The 26,725-nt window shown below is 44.0% G+C and overlaps 3 protein-coding genes across 6 annotated transcripts in view; 2 read left to right on the forward strand and 1 right to left on the reverse strand.

Moving 5' to 3' along the window:
* Nucleotides 1–829: 829 nt before the first annotated feature.
* Nucleotides 830–8,169, reverse strand: EIF3F (eukaryotic translation initiation factor 3 subunit F). Its single transcript, XM_072794199.1, has 8 exons — nucleotides 7,744–8,169; nucleotides 4,780–4,850; nucleotides 4,461–4,540; nucleotides 3,903–4,040; nucleotides 2,473–2,564; nucleotides 1,880–2,016; nucleotides 1,628–1,741; nucleotides 830–1,057 (listed from the first exon to the last, which is right to left on the reverse strand). Exons 1-8 carry the CDS (start codon nucleotides 8,141–8,143, stop codon nucleotides 980–982), a joined length of 1,110 nt encoding a protein of 369 aa, XP_072650300.1. The 5' UTR covers nucleotides 8,144–8,169; the 3' UTR covers nucleotides 830–979.
* Nucleotides 8,170–8,315: 146 nt separating this feature from the next.
* NLRP10 (NLR family pyrin domain containing 10) lies at nucleotides 8,316–26,187 on the forward strand. Of its 4 annotated transcripts, none has more exons than XM_072794197.1 (3): nucleotides 8,316–8,454; nucleotides 21,721–22,039; nucleotides 23,218–26,187. In XM_072794197.1, the coding sequence occupies exons 2-3, from the start codon at nucleotides 21,757–21,759 to the stop codon at nucleotides 24,936–24,938; spliced, it is 2,004 nt and encodes a 667-aa protein (XP_072650298.1). In that variant the 5' UTR covers nucleotides 8,316–8,454; nucleotides 21,721–21,756; the 3' UTR covers nucleotides 24,939–26,187. The 4 variants fall into 4 exon arrangements, with proteins under 4 accessions (XP_072650298.1, XP_072650296.1, XP_072650295.1 ...); XM_072794195.1 differs by having other exon boundaries at nucleotides 8,358–8,490; nucleotides 20,826–22,039; XM_072794194.1 differs by having other exon boundaries at nucleotides 8,358–8,490.
* The window catches only part of LOC140614849 (olfactory receptor 10A6), a 66,535-nt gene continuing 48,161 nt past the window's right edge, over nucleotides 8,352–26,725 (forward strand). Inside the window, exon 1 of the mRNA XM_072794198.1 lies at nucleotides 8,352–8,490. The gene's annotated coding sequence lies outside the window, so the exon portion shown is untranslated. The remainder of the gene's footprint in view (nucleotides 8,491–26,725) is intronic.

Consider the following 26,725-nt stretch of genomic DNA (forward strand, 5'->3'; position numbering starts at 1 on the left):
CTACAAAATCCCTTGGAAATGTCATCTTGTCATCTTGCTTAGATTGACAGATCTCAACATAACCTAACGGTAGTCTCATGTTACATACAGTACCCAAGAAATTTGTGGAGTTTTGGGGAAATCTCTTTAATCTACAGATCCTAATTTTGCCTCCCCATAGTGGAAAATAGCTCTTGAAATAATAAGTAGTTTGCAACCCTGATCATACCCTCTACTTTTTCAGATTAAGTATCCAACTTAAAAAAATTTTTTTCTCCTCTATAGATTCTCATTTTTAACTTCCTGTGGAAACCACATGACCCATCAAGAAATGGTTCAGAGTATTGTCACTGGACACCTTTCCAGACTGAAAGCCAAAAGAAAAGTTTGGTAAAGTGCAGTTTATCCTCAGAATACTATTTCCACCAGCATGTACTCAGGGGCCCCAAGACTGAGATTTGTACCCATTCCCTTCTTTCTTCCCCACTCACTCACTAGCACATGCCCTAGATACTCCCAACTGCTCATAGGGCAACACTTTGTGCTGCCATTTGTGTTAAGTGCTATAGAAGAGAAGTGGTAAATATCTATTTTTTGGAGATCCAATTTGCTCTAATTATAGCCAAAAGAGTGGGAAAGTACCTCTGTAAAACCAGTGTGCAAAGAAGGCTTTCTGGTCTGGAGTCAGGTGAAGATAAACTGGTGTGGGGTTGGGCTCTGGGCACAACCAATGATGGTGAGTCACACACACACACAACCAACTTCTACCCAGAGTATTCACTTCCTAGTTTCCGCATGAGCTCTAGAGTAGGTTTTCCCCCCACCCAGCAGTAAACTCATGTAAGATGGATTCATTTACAAAAGGTAGGCTAGATTTATTTAGAGTCACAAGCAGTTGACTGACTCAGTGTGACTCAAACCACAAGTAAACCATTCTACTTCACTCCATTCTGAGTCCTAGGGTGGCCCAAGACTGGCAGGAGTACTGCGTGGGACCCATTCACAGGTTTACAAGTTTCTCATTGAGGGCAATCTGTGACTGCGTGAGATTGGCCAGGTAGGTCACCATCAGCAGGTCCTGGAAGAGGAAGAAGCCACAATGAGTGAGGGGTTGGGCAAAGGGAGAAGAAAGTCTGGTGTTGGCCAGCTCCATGGTGAACAAGTGGGTATAAATGACAGCTTAGGAAAAGGCTATGCAAGAGTTGAAGGTGGAAGATAAGAAGGAAACGTTTGAGAACACCTTTTCATCTCTACTGATATACTAATAAACTTGGGGTGCTTTAGCCAAGATCCCAGGGGTAGAATATGGAGGCGGGGGGCTGCCTATGAACTCAGAGGGAGAAGAAGAAATTGCATTGTCATTAGCTTCTGGACTTAGCATTTCTATCAACTATGAATCTAGATAACAAGTCACAGTAGTATCCATAGCACCTGAGATAATGGAATCAAGGAAGGGAAGGCGGGGGCATCTCCAAGCACATGTACTATCTCTTCCTTTCTCCCAACCTGGACTGCAAGGGGCCAAAGGCAAAGCCCCTCCTCCCTTTGTTCCCTTCTGGGTCATCTCCCCCAACTCCCTTTATATTTGTGTGCATGAGCTGAGGTGGGGGAAGACGTAAGCTCCCAGAAGCCCAGGAAAGGCACTCACATTGATGTTGCTGTTGAGCATGGTCTCAAAGTCATCGGGAACTATCTTGGGTACTTGGTTAACCAGACTCATCAAGAAGCGGCCCACAGTATTGTCAGCTGACACCTTTCCAGACTGAGCACCAAACAAAGATTCAATGAGGCACAGTTAATTCTCACCACTACCGAGGACTGCCATATCACCAGCATACCTCTCAGTGATCCCAGAGTGGAGATCTATGCCCTCCTCCTTTCTTTCCTTCCCCCTCCTCACCAGCACATCCTCTGCATACTGCAACACCGTGCTTAGGGCATCTTGGATGCGAGCCGATGCCCCTCCTACTTGCTGCAAGTCGCTTGAGAGTCCAATCACCCGGTTAGGGCTAAAACAGGTCTTCATGATCAGGTCAACTGTGAGAGTGGGATGGGGGATATAAGAGGCACAGAGATTTTAGTCATCCCATCAGGAAAGAGATGATTTCTAACAATTCTGCTAACTCTTTCACCCTCCTCTGGACATAGTCAATTTCTCTAAACTCCTCTGCTCTGCCTTTATTAGCTTTTCTTCCTCCTGCCAAAGCTCAACTTCTGCACCCAGTATGCTAATCACTGGTTTTGCTCTTATACGAATGGCCACACAGCCTCTGGTGCTGAAAATTTCCCACCTCAAATAATTCCACAAATAATTCCTGGAAGCCCATTTATAAAGGAGAACAACTGTGATTTGAATCACAAACCTTATCAATGGTTCACAAACCAATCAATGGTTCCTTTTCAACCCACCCAAGGCCCTCCACTCATTAGAGTGGCAATCCCCTCCCCTGAAAAATGCCAGACCTCAAAAGAGGGTATGGGAAGGTTACTCACCTCCAATACGTTCAGTGTCATAATACGCATATTTCACTGTTAGAGGTGTGAACATCACCCCCATGGTCCTCCCAGGGACACCCATTAAAGTGCTGGGGAGAGAGAAGTCAAGGTAAACAAATAGCCTTGGGAGAGAGCTTCCTAATCTAGGCTGGAAAAGCAATTATACCAAGAGAATGGGTTCCACGGTTCTGAGGTAAGAAGGCTGGAACCATCTGAACCCCAGAGGTCTCATGAGAACAAGTCATTTTTTCCTTTAGCTCATTCCACACACTAAACCCTGGCCTGTGAGAGAGGACTCAGCATTCAGACCTGACCTGGCCCTTTAGAGGACTGCTTCACTCACTGTGCAATTTCAGTGATGAAACAAGACACTGGATTTCCCCATGAAGCTGGCTGCCCAGATATCCAGCCCCATTGAGAGAAGAAACAAGGAAGATCTTCTATGAGACTGAGCCTTTCGTCAGCACTGAAAAAAAAGCCGACTCCAGTCTGCCCAAGACGAGACTGGGTGCTGTAAGTGATCTTACTAAAGGTGACTGTCTTTACTACGTCAACTCTATTTTTTTCAACTGGACCATGAAGAGTCTGAAATATCTGGAAAAACTAAGAAATCAGGCGATGACTAAAGCTTAGTGGTACACCAGCTAGCCCATAAGCACGTGACATCCACCACCATTATCTCACGGCATCAAGACTAACTGGTTACATCACGTCACACAAGGAAACAGCACAAAGTCAAACTATAAGACAGGCACCAACAAATGCCTTCACTCTAACCGGAAAAGATAATCCTTCCAACTCCTCTAGCAGCCCCTTCTGTAGCATGCCACTTGAGCCTTTCCCAACTTCCCCCATTGGCTGGTATTTTAACTGCCTGCAAACTCAGCGTCAAAACTATGTTATTGTTGTCAAAAATGCACTTAACTCTGGGGTAACAGATGTATTAAAAAAAGAACAGTCACCCTTTAATTTGTATTACCCTAAGTCCTGTGTTCAGTTCTCGGGATAATGGCAAACTAAAGGGTGACTCGGAAAAACAGTGAATGTGGTGAAGGATTGTGACCAAAATACCGAGTAGGATCAACTATAGGAGGTGTGAAGAGTTAGCTTATAGAAAAGATGACACGAAAAACATGAGAGTTTGTGCAAATACCTAAAGGGCTGTCATTTGAAATTGGTTAAGAGCAATAAGTAGAAATCTAGGGTACACCAGGTATCAGTGAGTGGATATTTCAGGAATAGATTTTGTTTCTGAGTAAAATCTTTCTAATGGTAACTGTTGAGAGTGAGGAATGGGCCTTCTTAGGAGGCAGTGAATTATATACTGAAGAATTAAACCTGCTTTGGTTGGTGGTGGGTGTCATCCACGCATGGTATGAACTAGATAGATAGCCTTTTATGCTCTTGTGTCCCAAAACACTGGTCACCTGACATAGGCCTTGATGCTCATGCGGCCATTCTGGAGGCTGGTGTCCACAGTGAGGTGAATGGGGTTGGGGGCTTCTCGGCTGTAGTACTCATGGATCAGCACAGAGTGCTCTGTAATGTCATGGCCTGTAGCATACCTGGAAAAAGGAATACAGTGTGGATTCATGTCTAAATGTGACATTAAGACCAAACACAATGATGACATGGGTGTCTCTAGGTACCTGACACTCTTGTAGTAGTGTCACCTCCAGTGACACCCCAAATGCAAAAAGAATACACTGAAAACTGTATCAAATCAAATCAAAGGCTGACTGTCAGAGCTCTTGAAACATTGCAAGTCACCAGCAAGCCAAAAATACTTGCTCAGTAAAAGCTACATTTCAAAGTAAATATGCTTGGCCTCATGAGATCAGAATTACCAGCAAAACACACTAAATTCATAGATCCTGAGGTGATACACTTTCAATATTGTCTCCAAAAGAGAGTATAATATCTAGACTGGTGGCAAAAAATCTTGGCAATCACCAAAACTTCCCATTCGCTCCACTCCAACTTACCAGCCCAAGATGAGCTCATTTGGAGAGACTTTCTTGTGCAATTCATACATGTTCTTAGCGAATTCCATGTCAACAGCCACCTAGGAAGGAAGGCAGAAAAGGAAGCTAAGAAGCCAGAAGTTCAGAGAAAAAATATGGAAGAAAAGGACAAGGGGCCAACCTCCGCAGAGGCCCAGCAAATATGTACACAGAAAAAAAGCTCTTCCAACTGTAGGACTTCTAGTTAGGAGCACAATATATTGCGCAAGAGGAGCCTTGAGGAAAGCCTAACAAAAGAACAGCTATAGATGACATACTGGCAGCTCAAGCTCCTACTCACCTCATCTTCTGACTCATTGTGTGGCACTGAAAAGCAGTTAGTGACCTCCACTGAATGCTTGTCAACGGTTCCTGTGAGAGAGAATTGTCCACATGTTATAAAACCCTAGAGCTCTCAACAGCCTCCGACCACTTTCCAAATGCTGTCAGAGGCTTCCTTGAAGACAATGAACAAAAAATTGAACTCATACGCTCCAAGTTCAGCCATGTGCATCAATGGAACCAGGATCCTCCAGAGAACTGAAGCTCTGAAGTGCCTGTTTTCCTTTAACCATCAATAAACAAGGTCTATTCTTCCTTTACAAGCTCTTCTGCCTACCTGGTCTTTCCTGCTACCAGCCCTGCTCTGGATCTTCACTCTGTGAACATCATTTTTCAGCCACTAGACTTTCTCTTATAATTCATTCTGCAGAATACTTGGAAAATTCTGACAATGTCTACATAGGCCACCCAAACAGAAGCCTAGCCTCAGAGTACAATCTTAGGGAGCTTCACCTTTACCTCCCTTCAGTCATCTAGTCCAATGGTCATGTCCTTAACCCCATCATCATCCAGAAACCTTCTACCTGTGAACCGTAAACATCAGTATCAGTCTTTTACCACAAATTTCTGTTCTAGTTCTGATACCTTTACTCCCACTTAGTTTGTTTCTTGACCTAAGACTGCTAGTCCCTTGAGTTCTCCATGTTTTTCTAATCTACTGGCACCACCCATACCAGGCTTCAAGCACTTCCCCCTCCTCCACAGACCACAATGCTGCCACCCATGTGTCTGTTTAATTCCACTTCACTATGGTTTCTGCTCCCTTTGCTAAAACTATGTCTTCAAACCCAGCGGATAAATATGCTTATTTGACCTCTAAACAGGAATTCAATAAACTTGACCATTTCACACTTCTGAAGCAGTTTTAAGTCTTCTGCATTTCCATGCCACAATATCCTTCAGTTAAAGCATTTATCACATTGTATTCTAATTATTTGCATATATCTTCATCTTGAATTTAAGGTTAGAACAGAAGTTATTTTATCAAACTTTGAATTCAAAATATGTAACAGTTTTATGGTATTTAAACAGTACCAGTCATTTCATTTAACCAAATTAAATGTTTCATGAATTAACATCTGAGAATATTCAGAAGCTCCTCGTGAGCAGTCTGTGTTTAATTCTTCAGTGAAGTACTGTCTCTATAACACTGAGCATTATACCATTATCCCAGTCTGGAAGAGGATCTGAAGAGCTAGACTAGTTGGTCTAACTAGAGTCACTAGAGTATCTGGGGGCTCTGAGCATTCTCCCTGGGTTTCTTTAAATAGCTCCAGTGGATTTGGAAAATTTGGCAGTGCAGCTCAAAGAGTAAATAGATTAGTATTCGTCAAGTGCCAACCTTTGTTGCAAAAATCATTTATTTCAGAAGCTCAAAGCAGGACACATTTACAGAATGCTACTATACTTTGGAGGTTAAGAATGGAGGTGAGGGTGGTAATGTGAGACAAAGAACTGACACTTAACACTTTTCCTGGGAACCCAGGAAATGAGTGAAACTTAAATGAGAGAGAGCAGGGAAGACATTTATGTCAAACAGAATACAAAGGCTTGGTTTGAGAAAAACCTTGATGTTTGGAAGATAATGGATCAACTGAAGGTTCTGTGAAATGCTAAATCTTCAAAGAGAGGGCAAATGTGTGTGTGTTGCAAGGCAGGGATTGGGGGTGTGGGGGTAGCCCTGATGTGGTGGAAGACTGCAGTCAACCGCGGTTTTGTACCTAATGGTCTGCCAGCAGTGAGATGCTTTTGGTGATAGTTTAGTTTCTGCAAAGACTAAGTCTAAGTGCCCCGAAAGAACTAGACTTCAGGTAATTTGTCTCAAGGCACATGTTTTTTTTTTTTTTTTAAGATTTTATTTATCTATTCATGAAAGACACACACAGAGAGAAAGAGAGAGGCAGAGACACAGGCAGAGAGAGAAGCAGGCTCCATACAGGGAGCCCGATGTGGGACTTGATCCTGGGACTCCAGGATCATGCCCTGGGCCAAAGGCAGGCACCCAGCCACTGAGCCACCCAGGAATCCCAAGGCACATGGTTAATATTTGGTGCAATCTACCGTCAAATCTTGTCCCCTTTGCAATTCAGTTGTCTTCTATGCTAGAAAGACTATTACATACATATTCAAGAATAAGAGAAATGACAAACGAGGCTAGAGTCCATTTACAAAGGGATCTAAAATTGGTGACAAGGATGGAAGGAAAAGGACTTTGATGGGATCAGCAGTTCCCAAGAGAAAAGGGCATTATTATCAGTAATCCCTATTTAGCTTCTCAGCTTTACAAATTAACATATCAGGGAGATTAAAAAACATAAGATCAGGATTAAATGTTTAGAAAAGCAGAATATCATTAAAAACCTAAATAGGTTTCTGCCAAACTTGTTGAAAGGGATGTCTTTTTACAGAAGTCCCTACTTCTTTACCAACTGGTTTAAAACGTCCTCGTAAACACCTGGAAAATAAGGACATTTAGACCGTGGAAGGGGGTGGAAGGCGGCGGGGGGGGGTGGGGGGCAGCGTTTAGTCGAACGTTTAGTCAAACGTTTCTGACTTCCTCGTCGGCATCTGAACTCATTTTTGGCAGTCTGGGACTAATCACACTTGACCTCAAATGCTAGCGGGGAGATTAAAAATAAAACATAAAACCAGGGGCAGCCCGGGTGGCCCAGCGGTTTGGCACCGCCTTCAGCCCAGGGCGTGATCCTGGGGACCCGGGATCGATCATTCGGCACACGATACTTATTCAGTAACGCACTACGGCTTACGTATTCTGTGTCGACCAAAGTGACAGCAACCTGGCAGGAAAGTGCGAGTTCCTTCAAGGAGGGAAGTCGCGGCAGAAAGACGGGATGCAGAAATAGGTCAAGAGGTCAATGGGATAAACGGGAGGCGAGAGGGTCAATGCGGTTTGACCACTCACCCAGCAGGGTCCCGATAACTCGGGCAGCGCCCTCGTTGCGTCGCTCGTAGCTGTCCACGATGGAAGCCAAAATGACCGGGTGCAGCCGGACCACGCGGCCCCCGGGGAAGGGGCCTGGGAGAGCAGGACCCGGCAGTGACTGCGCCGGAGTCTGCGCTGGGGCTGGCGTAGACGCCGGGGTCTGGCCCGGAGCCGCAGTCGTGGCCGCCGCAGTCCCCGGGTCTGAGGCAGAGGCTGGAGCCGGAGTTGGAGCTGGGACCGGCGCTGGAGCCGGAGCCGGCGCTGGCGCTGAAGCTGGGGTTGCGGCCGGGGCTGAGACCGAGGTTGGGGCCGCGGCCGGGGCGGAGGCTGGGGCTGGGGTGGCGGCAGGAGCACTCGCCGGGGCTGCCGGTGTGGCCATCTTGTCGAGAGAGAAGGAGCCGGGAGCGGAAGGGAGGGAGTTGAAAAGTAGTAGAACACGATAGGCTGAAGATGCACCACGTGAACGAGATCTTTATGCCGATTGGCTACCGGTAATGCTTCTCACGGCACAGTTTCCGGCTCTGAGTTTGTGCTCTTTGATTTCGGACCGAGGAGCACTCAAGTGAGGACGGAGCTGAATAGTTCCGGACAAACTTGAGACGGCGATGAGAGAAGAAACCGCTCCGACTGCTCAGCGGCCGCCAGGTGGACCCAGAGTTTCCAGACTTCAAAGGGGTAGTGGACGATAAAGTGCGTTTTAAAGGCACTTCTTCACCGCGTCAGAAGGTGTGGGTGCGGCGGCTTCTTCAGTCACCAGTGTGAATAGGTGCCAGGCGCTGTGTTAGGCCCTCGGAATGTAGATCAGAGGACAGAACAAGGATCGTTGTCCTCAAAAATGCCCAATATCTAGCGGAGAGAGACAAAAGGGTATATAGTATGTTACAGGGTGATGGATGCTATGAAAAAGGAAAAACGAGCGGGGAATAAGGGAGAATCAGAAGGTAGGGTGGGTAACAATGAGAGCGTGAGATCTGAGTGGATTGAAGGAGGCAAGGGAGGGGGCTGTTTTTTTAAAAAAATATTTAATTTATTTGAGAGTGAGCATGAGTGGGGTGAGGGGCAGAGGGAGAAGCAGACTCCCTGCTGAGCAAGGAGCCCCGTGCGAGGGCTGAGATCGTGACCTGAGTCGAAGGCAGATGCTCAACCGCTGAGCCACCCAGGTGCCCGTGGAGCAGGTGTTTTTTTTTTTTTTTTTTGAAAAGGTCCTAAGTTCAATTTTGGAGGTGTCACCCTCATTAGACATCCCAGCAGAATTGTTGAGTGGTCAGGTGGAGATGCTAGTCTGTGCTTTGGGAGAGGGTTTCAAGGAGTAACCCTCTGTAAAGCTCTTAGCATGTGCCTGATACATAGAAGTTATTATTATTATTAAATATTTTATATATTGATTCATGAGAGACACAGAGAGGCAGAGACATAGGCAGAGGGAGAAGGAGGCTCCCTGCAGGGAGCCCTATGTTGGGACTCAGTCCCAGGACCCTGGGATCACCACCTGAGCCGAAGGCAGATGCTCAACCCCTGAGCCACACAGGTGCCCCTACAGCCGTTACTATTATTAAGCGGAAGCTATTACCACCGCTATGCAATGGAAAAGAGCTCTGATTCTAACATTGTGTGTAACTTTGGGCAATCTATAATTTTTTCTGAGTCTCAGTTTCCTTCTTGGTACAGTGGGAGTGGTCATATCTACCTGCCAGGAAACCAATCAACTCCTTTTAATTAGATCAAGTCCTGGCATCCAATTGGCAAGTCCAAATTGGGTGAGGTTGGACTTCCTAGCCCTGACCCTTATGTCCAAGAACTGCCTTCTCTTTGGAGCTACCTTCCATAATTAGAATTCACATGATCCAGCTCCCCTGTCAATGTTCTGGGCAGATATACCTTCTTTTAGTCCGCACTCCTACCCCCGCAACACAGTTGAACAGTCTATTGGAGGAGGATTGAAAAGGACCTCAGATTTGGTAACCCGGATCATTACCAACCTTCGCAGAGCAGTGTCCGTGGAACTGCGGGGGGGTGGGGGGGGTGCGCCTGGAGGATCAGAATTCAGGTGTGAGAGTGGTCAGTTTGAACTGATGGCAGTGAGTGCTGGCTAATGTTTCAAGAGAGTTGGTGGGAAGGAGAGGAGACCTTTAAGGCAGTAGCAGGGGGAACAGTAGGATGAGAAAGGCACAATTTAGGCTGGGAAGGTTTTAAGTATTTTTAAACTAAGGGTAAGGATCTAGAGGAAAGAGATTGAAGACACATGTGGGAAGGAGAACCATCCAATGAAACAGGGGGGAAGACAGATGAAAGAGATGGTCTTGCACAGGATGAGGGACATGCTAGAGAGGCTGCCCTAGGCTGTGGCCTTCCTTGTGGGTGCCTAGTGGGAGTCTGCCTTAGCAAGAGCTGATCCCTTGAGATCATTCTGTGGGAAGAAGGCCAGAGGAGAGCTGCCTCTGCTGGAGAGGTGTTGCTGCCCCAAACTGACCATGCATGCCCTTGGGACCGCCTATCTCCGTATTTGAGTTGAGTGTGAATACTTCACCACCAAGAACTTTGCCTTTACATTAATGGCCTGAAGACCTGTCTCTCTGGCAGGAAAAGAAAAAGAAGTGGATGAAGAATCAGAGACACTTTGAATTGGGGAATGATAAGGGAAATTGCAGGACCTAGGAATGCTGACCAGCCAGGACAAGGAAGTACATACACATCCAGGATGTTGGCTTTTCAGTCATTGCCTGAGGGATCCAGGCAGGCTGAATGCTATAAACAGACACTCTCGGGCACCTGCCTTCAGCTCAGGTCATGATCCCAGAGTTCTCAGGCTCCTTTCTCAGCAAGGAGTCTGCTTTTCCCTCTGCTCAACCCCTTCTCTCTCTCTCAAATAAATAGATACAATCTTAAAAAAAAAAAACCCAAACACCAGACACTCTGAGACCCTAAGTTCATCAAAAAAGGGCAGAAAGCATGGGGAGAAAGAAAATGGGTTATTCCCTTAAATATAGGAAATGTATTGTGTATACATGATACATTTATATATATATATATGGGATTATATATATATATGGGATTATATATACATATATATATATATATATATATATATATATATATATATATATATATATATATGATTGGCTCACAAGATTATGGGGGCTGAGAAGTCCCAAGATATTTAGTCAGAAGCTGGAGACCCAAGAGGGCCAATATGTAGTTCTAGTCCAAAAGCAGGCAGACTCAAGACCCAAGAAGAACCTATGTTTCACTTTGGGTCTGAAGGCTAGAAAAGCCCAGTGTCCTGCTCAAGGAGTCAGGCAGGTGAGGTTCCCTCTTACTCCAGGTGGGGACGAGCTCTTTGTTCCATGTAGGCCTTCAACTGATTGGATGAGGCCCACCCACATTAGGGCTGGCACTCTGCTTTATTCAGTCTATCAATTTAAATGTTAAACTTATCCAAAAGCACCCTCACAGATACACCTAGAATAATGTTTGACCAAATATCCGAAGATCCTGTGCCTAGTCAAATTGACACATAAAATTCACCATCACACCTGGGATCCTGGCTATCCTAAGCAGTATGCTTGACAGTCCTTCCTGAAAAATCAAAGGTCATAGCTGCAGGCTCATGTTAAAATTGGGGCCTGTAGCTTGATAAACGCTTCCCACCTCTTCAATGACAGCTGGAGTGAAGGGAGCTCTGACTATAGCTCCCACTATGGGAGGGCCACAAGAGGGAGCCCTAGGCTCTCTCAGGGCTGCAAGTGTGACTTGGGACATCTTGGTGGGGCAGGGCTGTGTGGGAACCATACCTGGGTGGCCAACCACCTGTCCTTCTGCAGACTGGACCCACATAGGCAAGGGCTTGCAGGCTGCCTCCCACTGTTTGTCTCTGCTCATTGCCAGCAGGTTTCAGGAAATTGTGAACTTTATCCAGGCTCCACTAGTGCCAGGACACTCCTCTGCTATGCTGGAATTTGCAAGGAAGGCCCACTGCCTGAAAGCCCTTTAGGACTGGGTGGTGAGGAGCAGCTGCCACACAGTTTAAAAGCAACAGAATAAAAATAAATAAATAAATAAAAAATAAACAAATAAAAAAAATAAAAGCAACAGAATCAGGACACCTAGATGGCTTAATGGTTGAGACCCGGGATCGAGTCCCGTGTCGGGCTACCTGCATGGAGCCTGCTTCTTCCTCTGCCTGTGTCTGTGCCTCTCTCTCTCTCTGTGTCTCTCATGAATGAATGAATAAATAAAATCTTAAAAAGATTTTTTTTTAAAAGATTGTATTCATTCATCAGAGACACAGAGAGAGAGGCAGAAACACAGGCAGAGAGAAAAGCAGGTGTCTTTCAGGGAGCCCGATGCAGGACTCGGGAACATATCCTGAGCAGAAGGCAGATGCTCAACCACTGAGCGCCTCACTCATTATTTTTTAAATAACGTAATGAACAGGACTTATTATCCAAACCAGGAACTAGAATTTGCATTCATTTTTTAACTAATGAACAGAGCCTATAACCCAAACCAAGGATTAGAACATTATCAACAGTACTATTATAAATTAATATTATATATTAGAATACAAATTTATTATAATAGAATGATATACAATACAATTTATTATTATGAAAATTAGAATAACAGATATTATCATTATGAATATTAGAGTATTATAATTCAGTGGTATGCTAGTAAATGTTTGACAACCAGCTCCTTGAAAAAAAATGGCCCTAGTTTTGGCATTGGCCGGTTTCTATAGTATAAATACTCCTACCATGGCCAATTTCAAGCTACTAGAAGTTTAACAACTGGCTCTCAAAATTCCTGAATTTTGGAGCCAGTATGAATTGGCACTAGCACTGCTGCTTTGCATATACCTAGTGCTATCCCCAATATTTCATTGCCCAAGAAATGACTACTTACCTGAATTTTGTGTCCAACATCATTTGCTTAAAAAATTATGGTTTGTTTCAAATATATATGGATGGCTAAATGACATATTATTTCACTCTGCTAGTTTTTGAACTCTATCAATATAGCTACCAGATTTCCCTTGATATGTATATTCTTACATATCTTTTTCCCACTCTTTTCCTTTCAAGCATTTCATATCTTTATATTTTAGGAGTATCTCTTGTAAGCAGCATATACTTGCACACTTAAAAAAAATCCAATCTGACCACCTGTGTCTTTGAATTCACAAGTCTGTTAACATTCTCTGTGTTGACATATTTGGATTAATTTCTAACATTATATATTTTTTGTTTTTATTTGATTGACTTTCCATATTCTTTTTTCACTTATATTTGGCCGTAAAATGAGGTTATTTGACTGAGTGTGTTTTCTTACTGTTTTTGTTTTTCTGCCGGTTAGGAAACAATATTCTTTTAAAAAACATTTTTAATTTAAATTAAATTTAGTTAACATATAGTAGATTATTCGTTTCAGGGTAGAATTTAGTGATTTATCAGTTGCATATTATACCCAGGGCTCATCACATCATGTGCCCTCCTTAATGCCCATCACCCAATTATCCCGTCCCTCCACTCACCTCCTCTCCAGCAACCCTCAGTTTGTTTCCTAGAGTTAAGAGTCTCTAATGATTTGCTTCCCTCTCTGTTTTCATCTTATTTTATTTTGCCTTCCTTTCCCCTGTGATCCTTTGTTTTGTTTCTTAAATTCCACATACGAGTGAAATCATATATTTGTCTTTCTCTGTGTGACTACTTTCACTTAGCATAATACCCTCCAGTTCCCTCCACATTGTTGCAAATGGCAAGATTTCATTCTTTTTGATGGCTGAGTAATGTTCCAATACTTATATATAATATGTATATATATATATATATATATACATATATAATGGAATGTATAAACACACATGTATATACCACATCTTCTTTATCCATTCATCTGTTGATGGACATCTGGGATCTTCCCATATTTTGGCTATTGTGGACATTGCTGCTAGGAACCACATATTCTAATTTCAGGATTTTAATGACTACTTTTGATTTTACCATGCATTTTTCTTATTTGTTAATCATTTATCAAAGAAATATTTCCTTATTACACAATATTCATGTTTCATAGTTCAGGAATACAGTTTAGTGACAAACTTCCATGGAACTCAACCCAATCTTTTGCCTTTGCTTTGAGTCCTACCTCAACTCCTTTGCATTCCAATATAATTTTGCGCTCTGAAAGACACCAAGCTTCTTTTCCTCAAAATCTTTCATGGGATTTGTATAGACTTCTTTTCTTGGCTCAGCCACAGCAAACCTAAGAGAAAGTGGAACCCTATAGGGATACAGTGAATGCTCCAACAGGATGAAATCACAGAGGCTTGGCATCTGCCAAAACTATGTATCTGAAGTTTTGTCAAAGCACTGAAAGCCATGATAGTTATTGTCCTCAACATCAACTCCCTTCCTGACTGTTGGAGAGGTGGTGCTCCAGCAGCACACAGGTGTAGAAATTTTTTTTTAATAAAATAATTTTTTATTGGTGTTCAATTTACCAACATACAGAATAACACCCAGTGCTCATCCCGTCAAGTGTAGAAATTACCATGCATTTTTACTCATTTGTTTTGAGTTTAAACAGCTCCACCAATGATACAAGAGCTTTGAAATGCTCTAGCTCTGATATTTCCCATTCTGATTTGTGCATGTGCTTTGCTAGCCTGCCTGTTTTTCTGACTACCATCTTGCTAGCAGTTGCCAAGTTACTGGGGAGGATGCAGGTTTCCTTCTCCTCCAAGGCATGTAAGAGTACTCTTGAGAAAAGACAGCCTCTCCTGGCAGAGATGGATACTTTCAAATGGCCACGAGGGTCCTCTGTTTCATCTGCTTATTCCTGTCTTCTGTGTTTTTTATTTTCTTACTGTTTCCACCCTGTATCTCTGTCTCTTTTGTCTCTGCCCCTTCCCTTTTGGAACTCAATTGCTCCAGTTGCCAGTTCTGTCCACAACCAAGCCAGTGTTACAGGAGGGAGGCCTCATTTCATGTCCTGCCTCCACTCTTCAATTAAAATATGTTTTTTAAAATATCTCATTTCTCTTCCTTCAGGTGTGACTCTCAGTCCCTGACCCATCATCTCCAGACATGGGACCTTCTAGGAGAGGCCGATCTGAGAGCCTTCTCAGCTAATGGACTCTGTTCTCTGTGTCACATGATCTGTGTGGCTGTGTCTCACTCTATTTTCCCATTTTGTCTCTCGGGCTTGGTTCTTTTCTGTCTTGCTTCTGTCTCTAGCCTTAGCTTGGTTAAGGCTCTGGGAGAGACCAATTTCCATTCCTGCCTATTCTCCTGGACTCTGGCAGAAGTCACTGAGCACTGGGCATGAGAGGCCTTGGAGGGGGAGGGAAAGGTGCATAGAAGAGGCTCTAAATTGTTTCCTCATGGCTTCTCCCCATTTTACCTGCCCTCGCACCCCTAGGAGATACTCCTACTCATCCTTCATAGAGAATACAGGGACCACCAGGCATGAGTACCCTCATCTGACCACAAAACCCATGGAACTGCCTTGCTCTGCCAAATGACCCTGTCACTTTCTTTAGGCATGGATGGAAGATGTACCCTCCATCCTCCCATCAAAGGCCAGTCTTTTGCCTTTACTTTGAGTCCTACCTCAATCCACAGCCCAATTCTCTCCCCTGGTATTTCTCTCTCTTGTCTGCATTTTTTTTTATTCATGAGAGACACACAGAGAGAGGCAGAGACATAGGCAGAGAAAGAAGCAGGCTCCTTGCAGGGAGCCTGAAGTGGGCCTGGATCCCAGGATTCTGAATCACGACCAAGCTGAAGGCAGACGCTCAACCACTGAGCCAGCCACCCAGGTGCCCCTCTTGTCTGCATTTCTAACCCAATTCTTCTGTCAGATGAGTTTTGTCAGCATTCAAATCCTTCCCACCCTCTTCCATGTTAAAACAAACAAGATCTTCTCTTGGCCCCACATTTCTCACATCTTCTCAGGACCTCTCAATTGCTTTTGGTGCCAGGTTTCCTGAAAGATATATCTATACACAATATTTTCTTTCTTTCTTTCTTTCTTTCTTTCTTTCTTTCTTTCTTTCTTTCTTTCTTTCTTTCTTCTTTCTTTCTTTCCTTCTTTCACGTTGAGGTTTAGTTGATGTACACCACTGTATTAATTTCAGGTTTACAACATTATGATTCAATATGTTTATATTGTGAAATGATCACCACCAATAAATATAAATAAATATAGCAATAAATATAGCTAACATCCACCATCATACATAGTTCCAGAAACTTTTTTGTGATGAGAACTTTTGAGGTTTCCTTTTAATAACTTTCAAATATGCAATACAGTATTACTAGCTCCATTTCTTTACTCTCTATTCTTACTTTGCTAATTTTTATGTTTTTTTGTATATATTTTTTATTGGAGTTCAATTTGCCAACATATAGCATATCACCCAGTGCTCATCCCATCAAGTGCCCCCCTCAGTGCCCATCCCCCAGTCACCCCCATCCCCCGCCCACCTCCCTTTCCACCACCCCTTGTTCGTTTCCCAGAGTTAGGAGTCTTTCATGTTCTGTCTCCCTCTCTGTTATTTCCCACTCATTTTCTCTCCTTTCCCCTTTATTCCCTTTCACTATTTTTTATATTCCCCAAATGAATGAGAACATATAATGTTTGTCCTTCTCTGATTGACTTACTTCACTCAGCATAATACCCTCCAGGTCCATCCACGTTGAAACAAATGGTGGGTATTTGTCATTTCTAATGGCTGAGTAATATTCCATTGTATACATAAACCACATCTTCTGTATCCATTCATCTTTCGATGGACACTGAGGCTCCTTCCACAGTTTGGCTATTGTGGACATTGCTGCTATAAACATCGGGGTGCAGGTGTCCTGGCATTTCACTGCCTCTGTATCTTTGGGGTAAATCCCCAGCAGTGCAATTGCTGGGTCATAGGGCAGATCTATTTTTAACTCTTTGAGGAACCTCCACACAGTTTTCCAGAGTGGCTGCACCAGTTCACATTCCCACCAACAGTGCAAGAGGGTTCCGCTTTCTTCACATCCTCTCCAGCATTTGTTGTTTCCTGTCTTGTTAATTTTCCCCATTCTCACAGGTGTGAGGTGGTATCTCATTTTTTTTTAAGATTTTATTTATTTATTCATGAGAAACAGAGAGAGAGAGAGAGAAAAAGAGAGAGAGAGAGAGAGAGAGAGAGAGGAGACAGAGACACAGGCAGAGGGAGAAGCAGGCTCCAGGCAGGGAGCCTGACGTTGGAGTCCATCCCAGGTCTCCAGGATCAGGCCCTGGGCTGAAGGTGGCGCTAAACCGCTGACCCACCCGGGCTGCCCTCATTGTGGTTTTGATTTGTGTTTTCCTGATGGCAAGTGATGCGGAGCATTTTCTCATGTGCTTGTTGGCCATGTCTATGTCTTCCTCTGTGAAATTTCTGTTCATGTCTTTTGCCCATATGAAAAACCCACAGCAAATATCATTTTCAATGGGGAAACACTGGGAGCCTTTCCCCTAAGATCAGGAACACGACAGGATTGTCCACTCTCACCACTGCTATTCAACATAGTACTAGAAGTCCTAGCCTCAGCAATCAGGCAACAAAAAGAAATAAAAGGCATTCAAATTGGCAAAGAAGAAGTCAAACTCACCCTTTTAGCAGATGGTATGATACTGTACATAGAAAACCCAAAAGACTCCACTCCAAGATTGCTAGAACTCATACAGCAAATCGGCAGTGTGGCAGGATACAAGATCAATGCTCAGAAATCAGTGGCATTTCTATACACTAACAATGAAATGAAGAAAGAAAAATTAAGGATTCAATCCCATTTACAATTGCATCCAAAAGCATAAGATACCTAGGAATAAACCTATCCAAAGAGGTAAAGGATCTATACCCTCAAAACTACAGAACACTTCTGAAAGAAATTCAGGAAGACACAAAGAGATGGAAAAACATTCCTTACTCATGGATTAGAATAATTAACATTGTGAAAATTTCAATGCTGCCCAGGGCAATTTACACATTTAATGCAATCCCTATCAAAGTACCATGGACTTTCTTCAGAGAGTTGGAGCAAATCATCTTAAGATTTGTGTGGAATAAGAAAAGACCCCAAATAGCCAGGGCAATATTGAAAAAGAAAACCAGAGCTGGGGTCATCACAATGCTGGATTTCAGGTTGTACTACAAAGCTGTGGTCATCAAGACAGTGTGGTACTGGCACAAAAACAGACACATAGATCAATGGAACAGAATAGAGAATCCAGAAATGGGCCCTCAACTCTATGGTCAACTAATATTCGACAAAGCAGGAAAGACTATCCACTGGAAAAAGGACAGTCTCTTCAATAAATGGTGCTGGGAAAATTGGACAGCCACATGCAGAAGAATGAAACTAGACCACTCTCTTATACCATACACAAAGATAAACTCAAAATGGATGAAAGATCTAAATGTGAGACAAGAATCCATCAAAATCCTAGAGGAGAACACAGACAACACTGTTTTCGAACTTGGCCACAGCATCTTCTTGCAAGATACATCTATGAAGGCAAAGGATACAAAAGCAAAAATGAATTATTGGGACTTAGTCAAGATAAAAAACTTCTTTCTGCACAGCAAAAGAAACAGTCAACAAAACTAAAAGACAACCTACAGAATGGGAGAAGATATTTGCAAATGACATATCAGATAAAGGGCTAGTATCCAAGATCTATAAAGAACTTATTAAACTCAACAACAAAGAAACAATCCAATCATGAAAATTTTTATTTTTTTGAAGTAATATATGCTCATAGTTTAAGAGGGCAATTAACATTATAAAACTTACACTCCAAATCCAGTACTTTCCTGGTCCATCTCCTCAAACCCCCACACTACTACCTTTGGTTCTCTTTTTTTTGGAAGCAGCTGCTAATATATATAAATTGTTCCTTCTTGCATCTCTGCACTTCTAAATAATACATGTCTACTGCTACCTTTGACTCATCAATTTTGTGCATTATCTGTGCACTTCCTATGCCAGAACACTCGAGAACATTCCACCACTAGCCTTTTGACATGATTATGTTTTACATTTTAATTAGATCAATATTCAGTGGTTCTGCTATTATTTCTATGCAAACATTATTCATACCTGAGTATTGTAGTTTACTTTTTTTTTAGATTTTATTTATTTATGCATGAGAAACATAGAGAGAGAGAGAGAGAGGCAGAGACACAGGCAGAGGGAGAAGCAGGCTCCATGCAGGGAGCCTGACGTGGGACTCGATTCCAGGTCTCCAGGATCCCACCCTGGACTGAAGGCGGCGCTAAACCGCTGAGCCACGGGGGGCTGCCCTGTAGTTTACTCTTACATAAACTTCTGTCTTTCTTATTTTTTTTATCCCAGAAGGAGTAATTTCTTTATTTCATTCATTCTTGGTACTTAATGTTAATTTTTCCGTACCTCCTAGTAGCCTCTTGGTAGGGTCGTCCAGAGGGTTTAGTAGCATCAGTTACTCTGTCAGTTCTTCCTTTCCTTTGGAGATGGTCTGAGTGCCCCATTCTCCTCAGTCCTGGCTTCTGTACTGTCACAATGCTCTAGGTCCTCTGATCAGCTGCCTTGAGGGACTTTGCTTTCCTCCTGTTTGGATTCCTGTTTCATGGAGCTTCTGTCTTTCTCCCTTTTCACTTCGATCAAGCACATCCTCCAGTGGTTTCAATAACTTAAAATGGTGCCATGGCTGTGGACATGGTGGTGACAGCACCTCAATTCCTTTGCATCTCAAGTCAAACTTCCCCAGTCTGGCCGTACATCAAGTGGTAGGAGAGCACTGGGATTGCAGAGAAGAAATGAAGGGGCTGTTGGGCTCTTTTATTTTCTTGGAGCCAGAGCAAGTCATCCCTTTGGCCCCTCCTTTGTTTCTCAACTTAATATGTGGAAGAATAAGGTCAAGTTCTCCTCTGGTGAGCAGTACTCATCTACCGACAGATAGAATGTGTGGGTGTTTGTGCTGCTCTGAGGAGGACCAGGAGCACTTCATCTGTTCCAGCCCCACGTGTACCAGGGCCTTTACATATTAAAGGAGAGGTGTCAGGGTTGTCCCACCTGTTTATTTTATTTTATTTTATTTTTATTTTTCAGAGGGAGAGAGCTGGGGGGCAGGAGCAGAAGGAGAGGGAGAGAATGAATCTTAAGCAGGCTCCTCATCCAACACAGATCCCAATCTTATGACCCTGAGATCATGACCTGACCCAAAATCAAGTGTCAGACGCTTAACCAACCGAACCACCCAGGAACCCCCACTTATCCTTTTAATACCAGCACCACAAAGCAGAAGTGAACTAATGGGTTTGGGTTAAGTGGATCTAGGCTTGGCTTGAGGTCTGTTTGACTAGAGGAAAAAAAAATCTGTTTCTACTCAGTCCCAAGGTCATGGCTTAAAATCTGGTGAAGTCATCAGGGAGGTGAGTCATCCCCACCTTACCACCAGCTCTTTGAGTCCAAATGGCCTGAAGCCTAGACCCCACATCTCCATGGAATCCTATAGTGCCATCTTTTCTTGCTCTTTCCTGAATTAGCTCTGCTAACAGCAGAGATTTTCAGTAAGTCTGAGGCTTTATTCGCTCCTATGTCAACAGGCTTGCTTTTGCAAATGACCCTATGACTTGCACCCATAGTCCATTGTAGTCTAATATTCTCCTAAACTTTTTTATCTGTTTTTGGTGTGTAGTTAAAATGCTGATATTTGAATCTCAGCAATGGTCTCTGTTCCCAAATACCTTCTTCTAACTCTCAGCCATTTTGCTATGGAGATGGATTCCCCATTGGTTATGGATTAGAGCGGATAATTCTGGACTCTGAAAGTTTCTGCTAATATTTGCTTGTCTTCTTCCGAAGACTGCCATTCCACCAACATATTAGTTCTATACTTTCAACACAACTCAAGAGCCCCCTCTCCCTTCGCTGCTGCTTCATATCTATATCGGTCTCGGGTGTGGGATAGCAGTTAGTCTAACGACCTACTTTCTTCTCCTGTCTTGAATGGTTTTGTCTTGTCACCTCTTTCTGTCCCTATTTACCTAGGTCATAGGCCATGATATAAATCCTGCCTTTTTGCCCACTGGTCCAGCTCTGGAAAACCCATTCTTCTCTGTCAAATTTCTCATCTGGAGCGATCCCCAAGACAATTTCTGTGATGATCAAAAGAGATAACAACTAGTGAGTCCTCAAAGTACAGCTGTTTCTCTTATTACTTGAACTTAACTCCTTATCTTTTTCTTTTAAGGTTTTATTTACTTATTCATGAGAGAGAGGCAGAAGACACAGGCAGAGGGAGAAGCAGACTCCATGCAGGGAACCCAATGTGGGACTCGATCCGGGGTCTCCAGGATCACACCCTGGGTTAAAGGCGCTAAACCGCTGAGCCACCCGGGCTGCCTTTAACTCCTTATCTGAATTAGAAGATTTCCAGCTTTGAAATTCTGTGTGAAGCCAAGGGAATGATGAGTATAGAGTTTCTACCTTCTTGCCATTCCTCAGCAGTCCCAGTAAATATTCTGTATAGGTTCACAAAGTCAGAGAGAGGCTCACTTGTAAAATGTAAAAAAAAAAAAAAAAAAAAGTGTCTATTTGTAACCCAAACTGCCTTAAGCAGCCACTTAGGGCCTGATAAACCGTGGTGTGAGCAAGAGGAGGGTGGAGGAGAGAGATGGAGAGATACAATCTACACACCCACACACCTTCCTTCTCATTTGCTGGCACAGACACACATCAGCCAGTGGACAAAGGGGCACAGTGGGGAATGCATAGGAAAGCTCCTTGCTGTCTCACCTGCTCGCCTTTCTTGGAACTTCGCGCATCTCTCATCTCTCCTTGGCCTGCGCTCAGCAGCTTGCTAAGTAAAGCAGGCGGCTGAGGTGCCTGCAGGCTGCTCTTCCCTCAGCACCCGCCTCTCTTCCCTGCTCTCCTGCTTCTCCAGATCACGGGTCTGAACTCAACCCTTCACCCCAACACCATGGCCCTGACTCGCAACCCCCGGGAGGCATTGCTCTGGGCCTTGAGTGACCTTGAGGAGAAAAACTTCAAGCTATTCAAGTTTCACTTACGGGACAGAAGCCTGCTTGAGGGGCGGCTGCAGCTGGCACGTGGGGAACTGGAGGGCCTGAGCCCGGTGGACCTGGCTTCTCGGCTGATTTCACTCTACGGAGCACTGGAGGCTGTGAAGGTGGTGGTCAGGGTTCTGAGGGTCATGAACCTGTTGGAACCAGTGGACCAGCTCAGCCACATTTGTCTGAACGGTGAGTGGAGCCAGGGATGAGGGGAGTTCAGGGTGGCACCAGGACTCTCCCACCCCCGTGACATTTCCAGAGACTCCCATAGCCCAGAATTTTTGCTGTCTCTCCCTTTTGCCCTCTTTCTGTGCCTGGGAGCACCAGTGCCCAAGGACCTGGTGGTCTCCAGCTAAAGGCTCTGACAAGTGTAGGGACAGGGCCTGAGCCGAGGCATGGAGATTCATAGAAAGACTACATTAGCCATAATGCCCCACCTCCTGCTTCCAGTTGTAGTGCCAGAGAAGAGGAGGGTAGCAGAGAGGGCTTAGAGATTGAATGAAGATGGTGTTGGTGAAGGGGTTTCCACTAATCAGCAGGAATGGCCTCAGGGTGTGGGGGTCAGATCTTTCCTTAGCTGCTGTCCCAGCGGGCAGCCCAGACTCCTTTCCACAGAGGACAGCCTGCTCCTGCATCCTGCTCTCTGCTCTCTCAAGGAACAGGGGGATCAATGCTGCCCTAGAGAACAATGTGGGCTTGAAGCCCAGAAGGTCGCCTGTCCTTTCTTGTGGGGTTCCAGGGGAGGTGCCTGTGCTCCCTCCAGGGGCCCCTCTTATACCCAAGAGCTCTTCTGACCTATAATCATAGCTTCAGCTCAGGAGCTGGTTTATCCTGAGCACACAGCTTGATCATTACCAAGAACAGGCTCCTGTTACTTATTTCACCATCCCCCAGCTTCCCTTTCCTTTCTCCACTCTGTCCTCACCTTTCTAATGGGGATGTTTCACAGGAGCACTCAGATATTCATACGCACAGACACTTTTGCACATACATGTATTCTTACAAATGCCCATTTGCTGATGTGCACTGATGCACCTTCCTCACACAAAAATACACAAACTTGCGTAAGTGTACTCCCATGAGTGTGCGTGGATACACTCACTCATATCCCACCGATATCCTCACACACATGAAACACACCCTTGCACACTCACATGGATGTGCATATACACACCATGCATGTGTCTGTGTGCAGGAACACACCACATGTCCAGGGGTCCTTCCCCTTAAAGCCCAAAATATAAACTTCAAGAGATACAAGTCAGAGAGTATACAAGATGAAAATAGAGAGCAGAGCTTAGAGTTTGAAGGGCCCTCTTTGTCTTTCTTTCTGTCTGACCCACTAACACCCCATGTGTCTGGCTCAGATTATAGAGAAATATATCGAGAGCATGTGCGCTGCTGCCTAGAGGAGAGGCAAGAGGAGTCAATCTGCGGCAGCCACAGTCAACTGCTTCTGGTGGCCACTTCTAGCCCAGGGAGCCCAGAATCATCTGCCTGCCCTGTCTTGGAGCAGGAATTGGACTCTGTCTTGGTGGAGACTCTGTTTGATCCAGGAGAAAAGTCCTACCAAGCCCCACCCACAGTGGTGCTACAGGGGTCCGCTGGAACCGGAAAGACAACACTGGCCAGAAAAATGGTGCTGGACTGGGCCACTGGTACCCTGTACCCAGGCCGGTTTGATTATGTCTTTTATGTCAGCTGCAGAGAAGTGGTCCTGTTGCAGGAGGGCGTACTGGACCAGCTTCTCTTCTGGTGTTGTGGGGACAACCAAGCACCTGTCAGAGAGATGCTGAGGGAGGCTGAGCGACTGCTGTTCATCCTGGATGGCTTTGATGAACTGCAGAGACCCTTTGTAAGGGGCTTGAAGAGTCTGAGGCTGAGCCCCATGGAGAAAGTGCTGCACTGTCTAATTAGAAGAGAAGTGCTTTCCACATGTTCACTTCTTATCACCACCCGGCCCTTGGCTTTGCAGAATTTGAATCCCTTGCTGAAACAATCACACCATATTCACATCCTTGGCTTCTCTGAGGATGAGCGGAGGAGGTATTTCAGCTCCTATTTCATGGATGAAGAGCAAGCCAGAAATGCCTTTGACATTGTACGAGGAAATGACGTTCTCTACAAATCATGTCAAATTCCAGGCATTTGCTGGGTGATCTGCTCCTGGATCAAGGAGCAGATGGAGAAGGGCAGAGAGATCTCAGAGACTCCCAGTAATGGCACAGACATCTTCATGGCCTATGTCTCCACCTTCCTGCCCCCCAGTGACAATGAAGGCTGCTCCAAGCTTACTCGGCACAGGGTCCTGAAAGGTCTGTGCTCCTTAGCAGCTGAGGGGATCCAGCACCAGAGGTTCATGTTTGAAGAAGCTGACCTCAGGAAGCACAATTTAGATGGGACCAGACTTGCTGCTTTTCTGAGTAGCATGGATTACCAAGAGGGACTTGACATCAAGAAGTTCTATATCTTTCGCCACATTAGCTTCCAGGAGTTTTTTCATGCCATGTCCTACCTGGTGAAAGAGGACCAGAGTCAGCTGGGGAAAGAGTCCCGCAAAGAAGTGAAGAGGCTTCTGGATGAAGAAAGGCAGGCAGAGAATGAGGAGATGACTCTCAGTATGCATTTTTTATTGGACATATTGAAAAAAGAGACCTCCTCGAACTTCGAGCTAAAGTTCTCCCTCAAAATTTCTCCCTTGGTAAAGCAGGATCTGAAGCATTTTAAAGAACAAATGAAATCTATAAAGCATAAAGGGGCCTGGGATTTGGAATTCTCCCTAAATCAGTCTAAAATAAGGAATCTGGTAAAAGGTGTTCAGATAAGTGATGTATCGCTTAAGATGCAACGTTCAAATAAAAAGCAACCCCATGACAGGAACTCATTTTCTGTCAAAACCAGCTTGATTAATAGATGGAAAGAGAAGGAAAAATGTCCTTTTGTGGACGAAGATAATATAGAAAAGACACAAATGGAGGCTTCTAATGGAAAAGGCAGAAAAATGGAGAAACAAGAGATGCTGAGGGTAGGAGCAGTAGGACGGGAAGTGGAGGAATGGGACAGTAGAGCTGAAGGGTCAGGAAGGTAGGAGAGTCAGGGACAGGAAGATGGGGGAAGACAGAGTGTAAAAAAAATGGAGAGATGAGAGATTAGACTAATAGGTACTGGAAAGAGTGGAAGGGCAGAAGAGCAAGTAGAAAAGAAAATTAGATAATACAGGATCAGAAAACTTGGAATATAGGACATAGGGAAAGGCCATGTGGACTGAGTCCCTAGGAACAATCACATTTACCATCAGTGGCTCAAATTCAGTTATTTAGCATCTCTTCCTCCTACAGAAGCTGCTTATAACCTCCTCTACTGTGGAATTTAATGTTAATGTTTATATTAGTGACCAAACATGTGATTGGTAAACTATGGATTGTCCTCATTCAGTAAGATTGGATAATGTGAAGCATATTAATATCAACATTTAAAAGAAATATTGTACTGGGTTATAAGGGAATATCCCCTTGACTCTGTTTTGTGATCAATTGCTGCTTAAATAAATAGTAGCTTCCCATCTTTCTAGAAACTTCTAGAATTTCTGTGTTGGAAATGAACCATGTCTTGTCACAGACCTTTGGTCTTAAAGTCTACTGTGATTTGACCTAGTTCTGTACTAATACCATGTCACTCGTCCCCAGTGATGCCATTACCTCCCTTTTCTTTTTGGAAAGACCAGCCAGTTCCCAGAGATAAGTCATAATCCCTTTTTTTCTGCTCTGGCTCATTCTGTATAGACAAGAAGAGTTCAAAGGAATTTTAAATATAGGTGGGGTCAGTTCCTGACTCTCGTTTCACAGATGAGGAAATTGAAGTTCATTTAGGAGACCCATCAATTTCTGGGGTTCCAATGTTCATAGCAGTAATGTGCACAATAGCCAATATATGGAAGGAGCCATGATATCCTTCAACAGATGAGTTGATAAAGAAGATGTGAGGTATATATATAATAGAAAATATTAGCCATCAGAAAGGATGAATACCTACCATTTGCTTCAGTGTGGATGGAACTGGAGAGTATTATGCTGAGTGAATTAAGTCAATTGGAGAAGGACAATCATCATATGGTTTCACTTATATGTGGAATATAAGAAATAGTGAAAGGGACAATGAGGGAAAGGAGGGAAACTGAGTGGGAAAAAATTAGAGAGGAAGACAAACCATGAGAGACTCCTAACTCTGGGAAACAAACAAAGGGTTGCAGAAGGGGAGGTGGGTGGGGTGAAAGGGTAACTGGGTGACAGGGACTAAGGAGGGCACTTGATAGGATGAGGGCTGAGTGTTATACTATATGTTGGCAAATTGAATTTAAATAAAAATATATAAATAAATAAAAATTTCTGGGGTTCCTCAGAGAGATCTCTTTGGTCCTACCCCTCAGCCAACACAGTAGAGGCCCCTGAGGACCTGGTGTGGGCACCACAAACCTACTCTCACCCCAGCTGTTGCTGCTGGTGCCAGAGCAGCCAAGAATGCCAGTGCTGCCTTGACCTTCAGTGCCCCACAGAAAGGTTACAGACACCCCTCATTTTGCTTTTCACAGATTTTTATTCCTGTCATGATTCCTTACAAGTTGATTCCACACGTACCACTTCCAGCAAACTGCTGGACATGCCCAAACTTCTGAATCTAAGGGAACTTCACTTGGGTGGTCAATTTGGGATATCATAACAATTCACTCTTTTTCACACAGGAAATTTGGTGGCTCCAAATTTGATAATTATATAGATGATATATTGAACACATAGACTGTGTTTGTGTCCAGAATATGTGTAACAAACAGTATGTGTGTACATGTGCTTATTTAAAGAGTAATTTGTACTGCATTGT

The sequence above is a fragment of the Canis lupus genome, chromosome 23, assembly GCF_048164855.1.
Source record: "Canis lupus baileyi chromosome 23, mCanLup2.hap1, whole genome shotgun sequence".
NCBI classification, from domain to species: domain Eukaryota; kingdom Metazoa; phylum Chordata; class Mammalia; order Carnivora; family Canidae; genus Canis; species Canis lupus.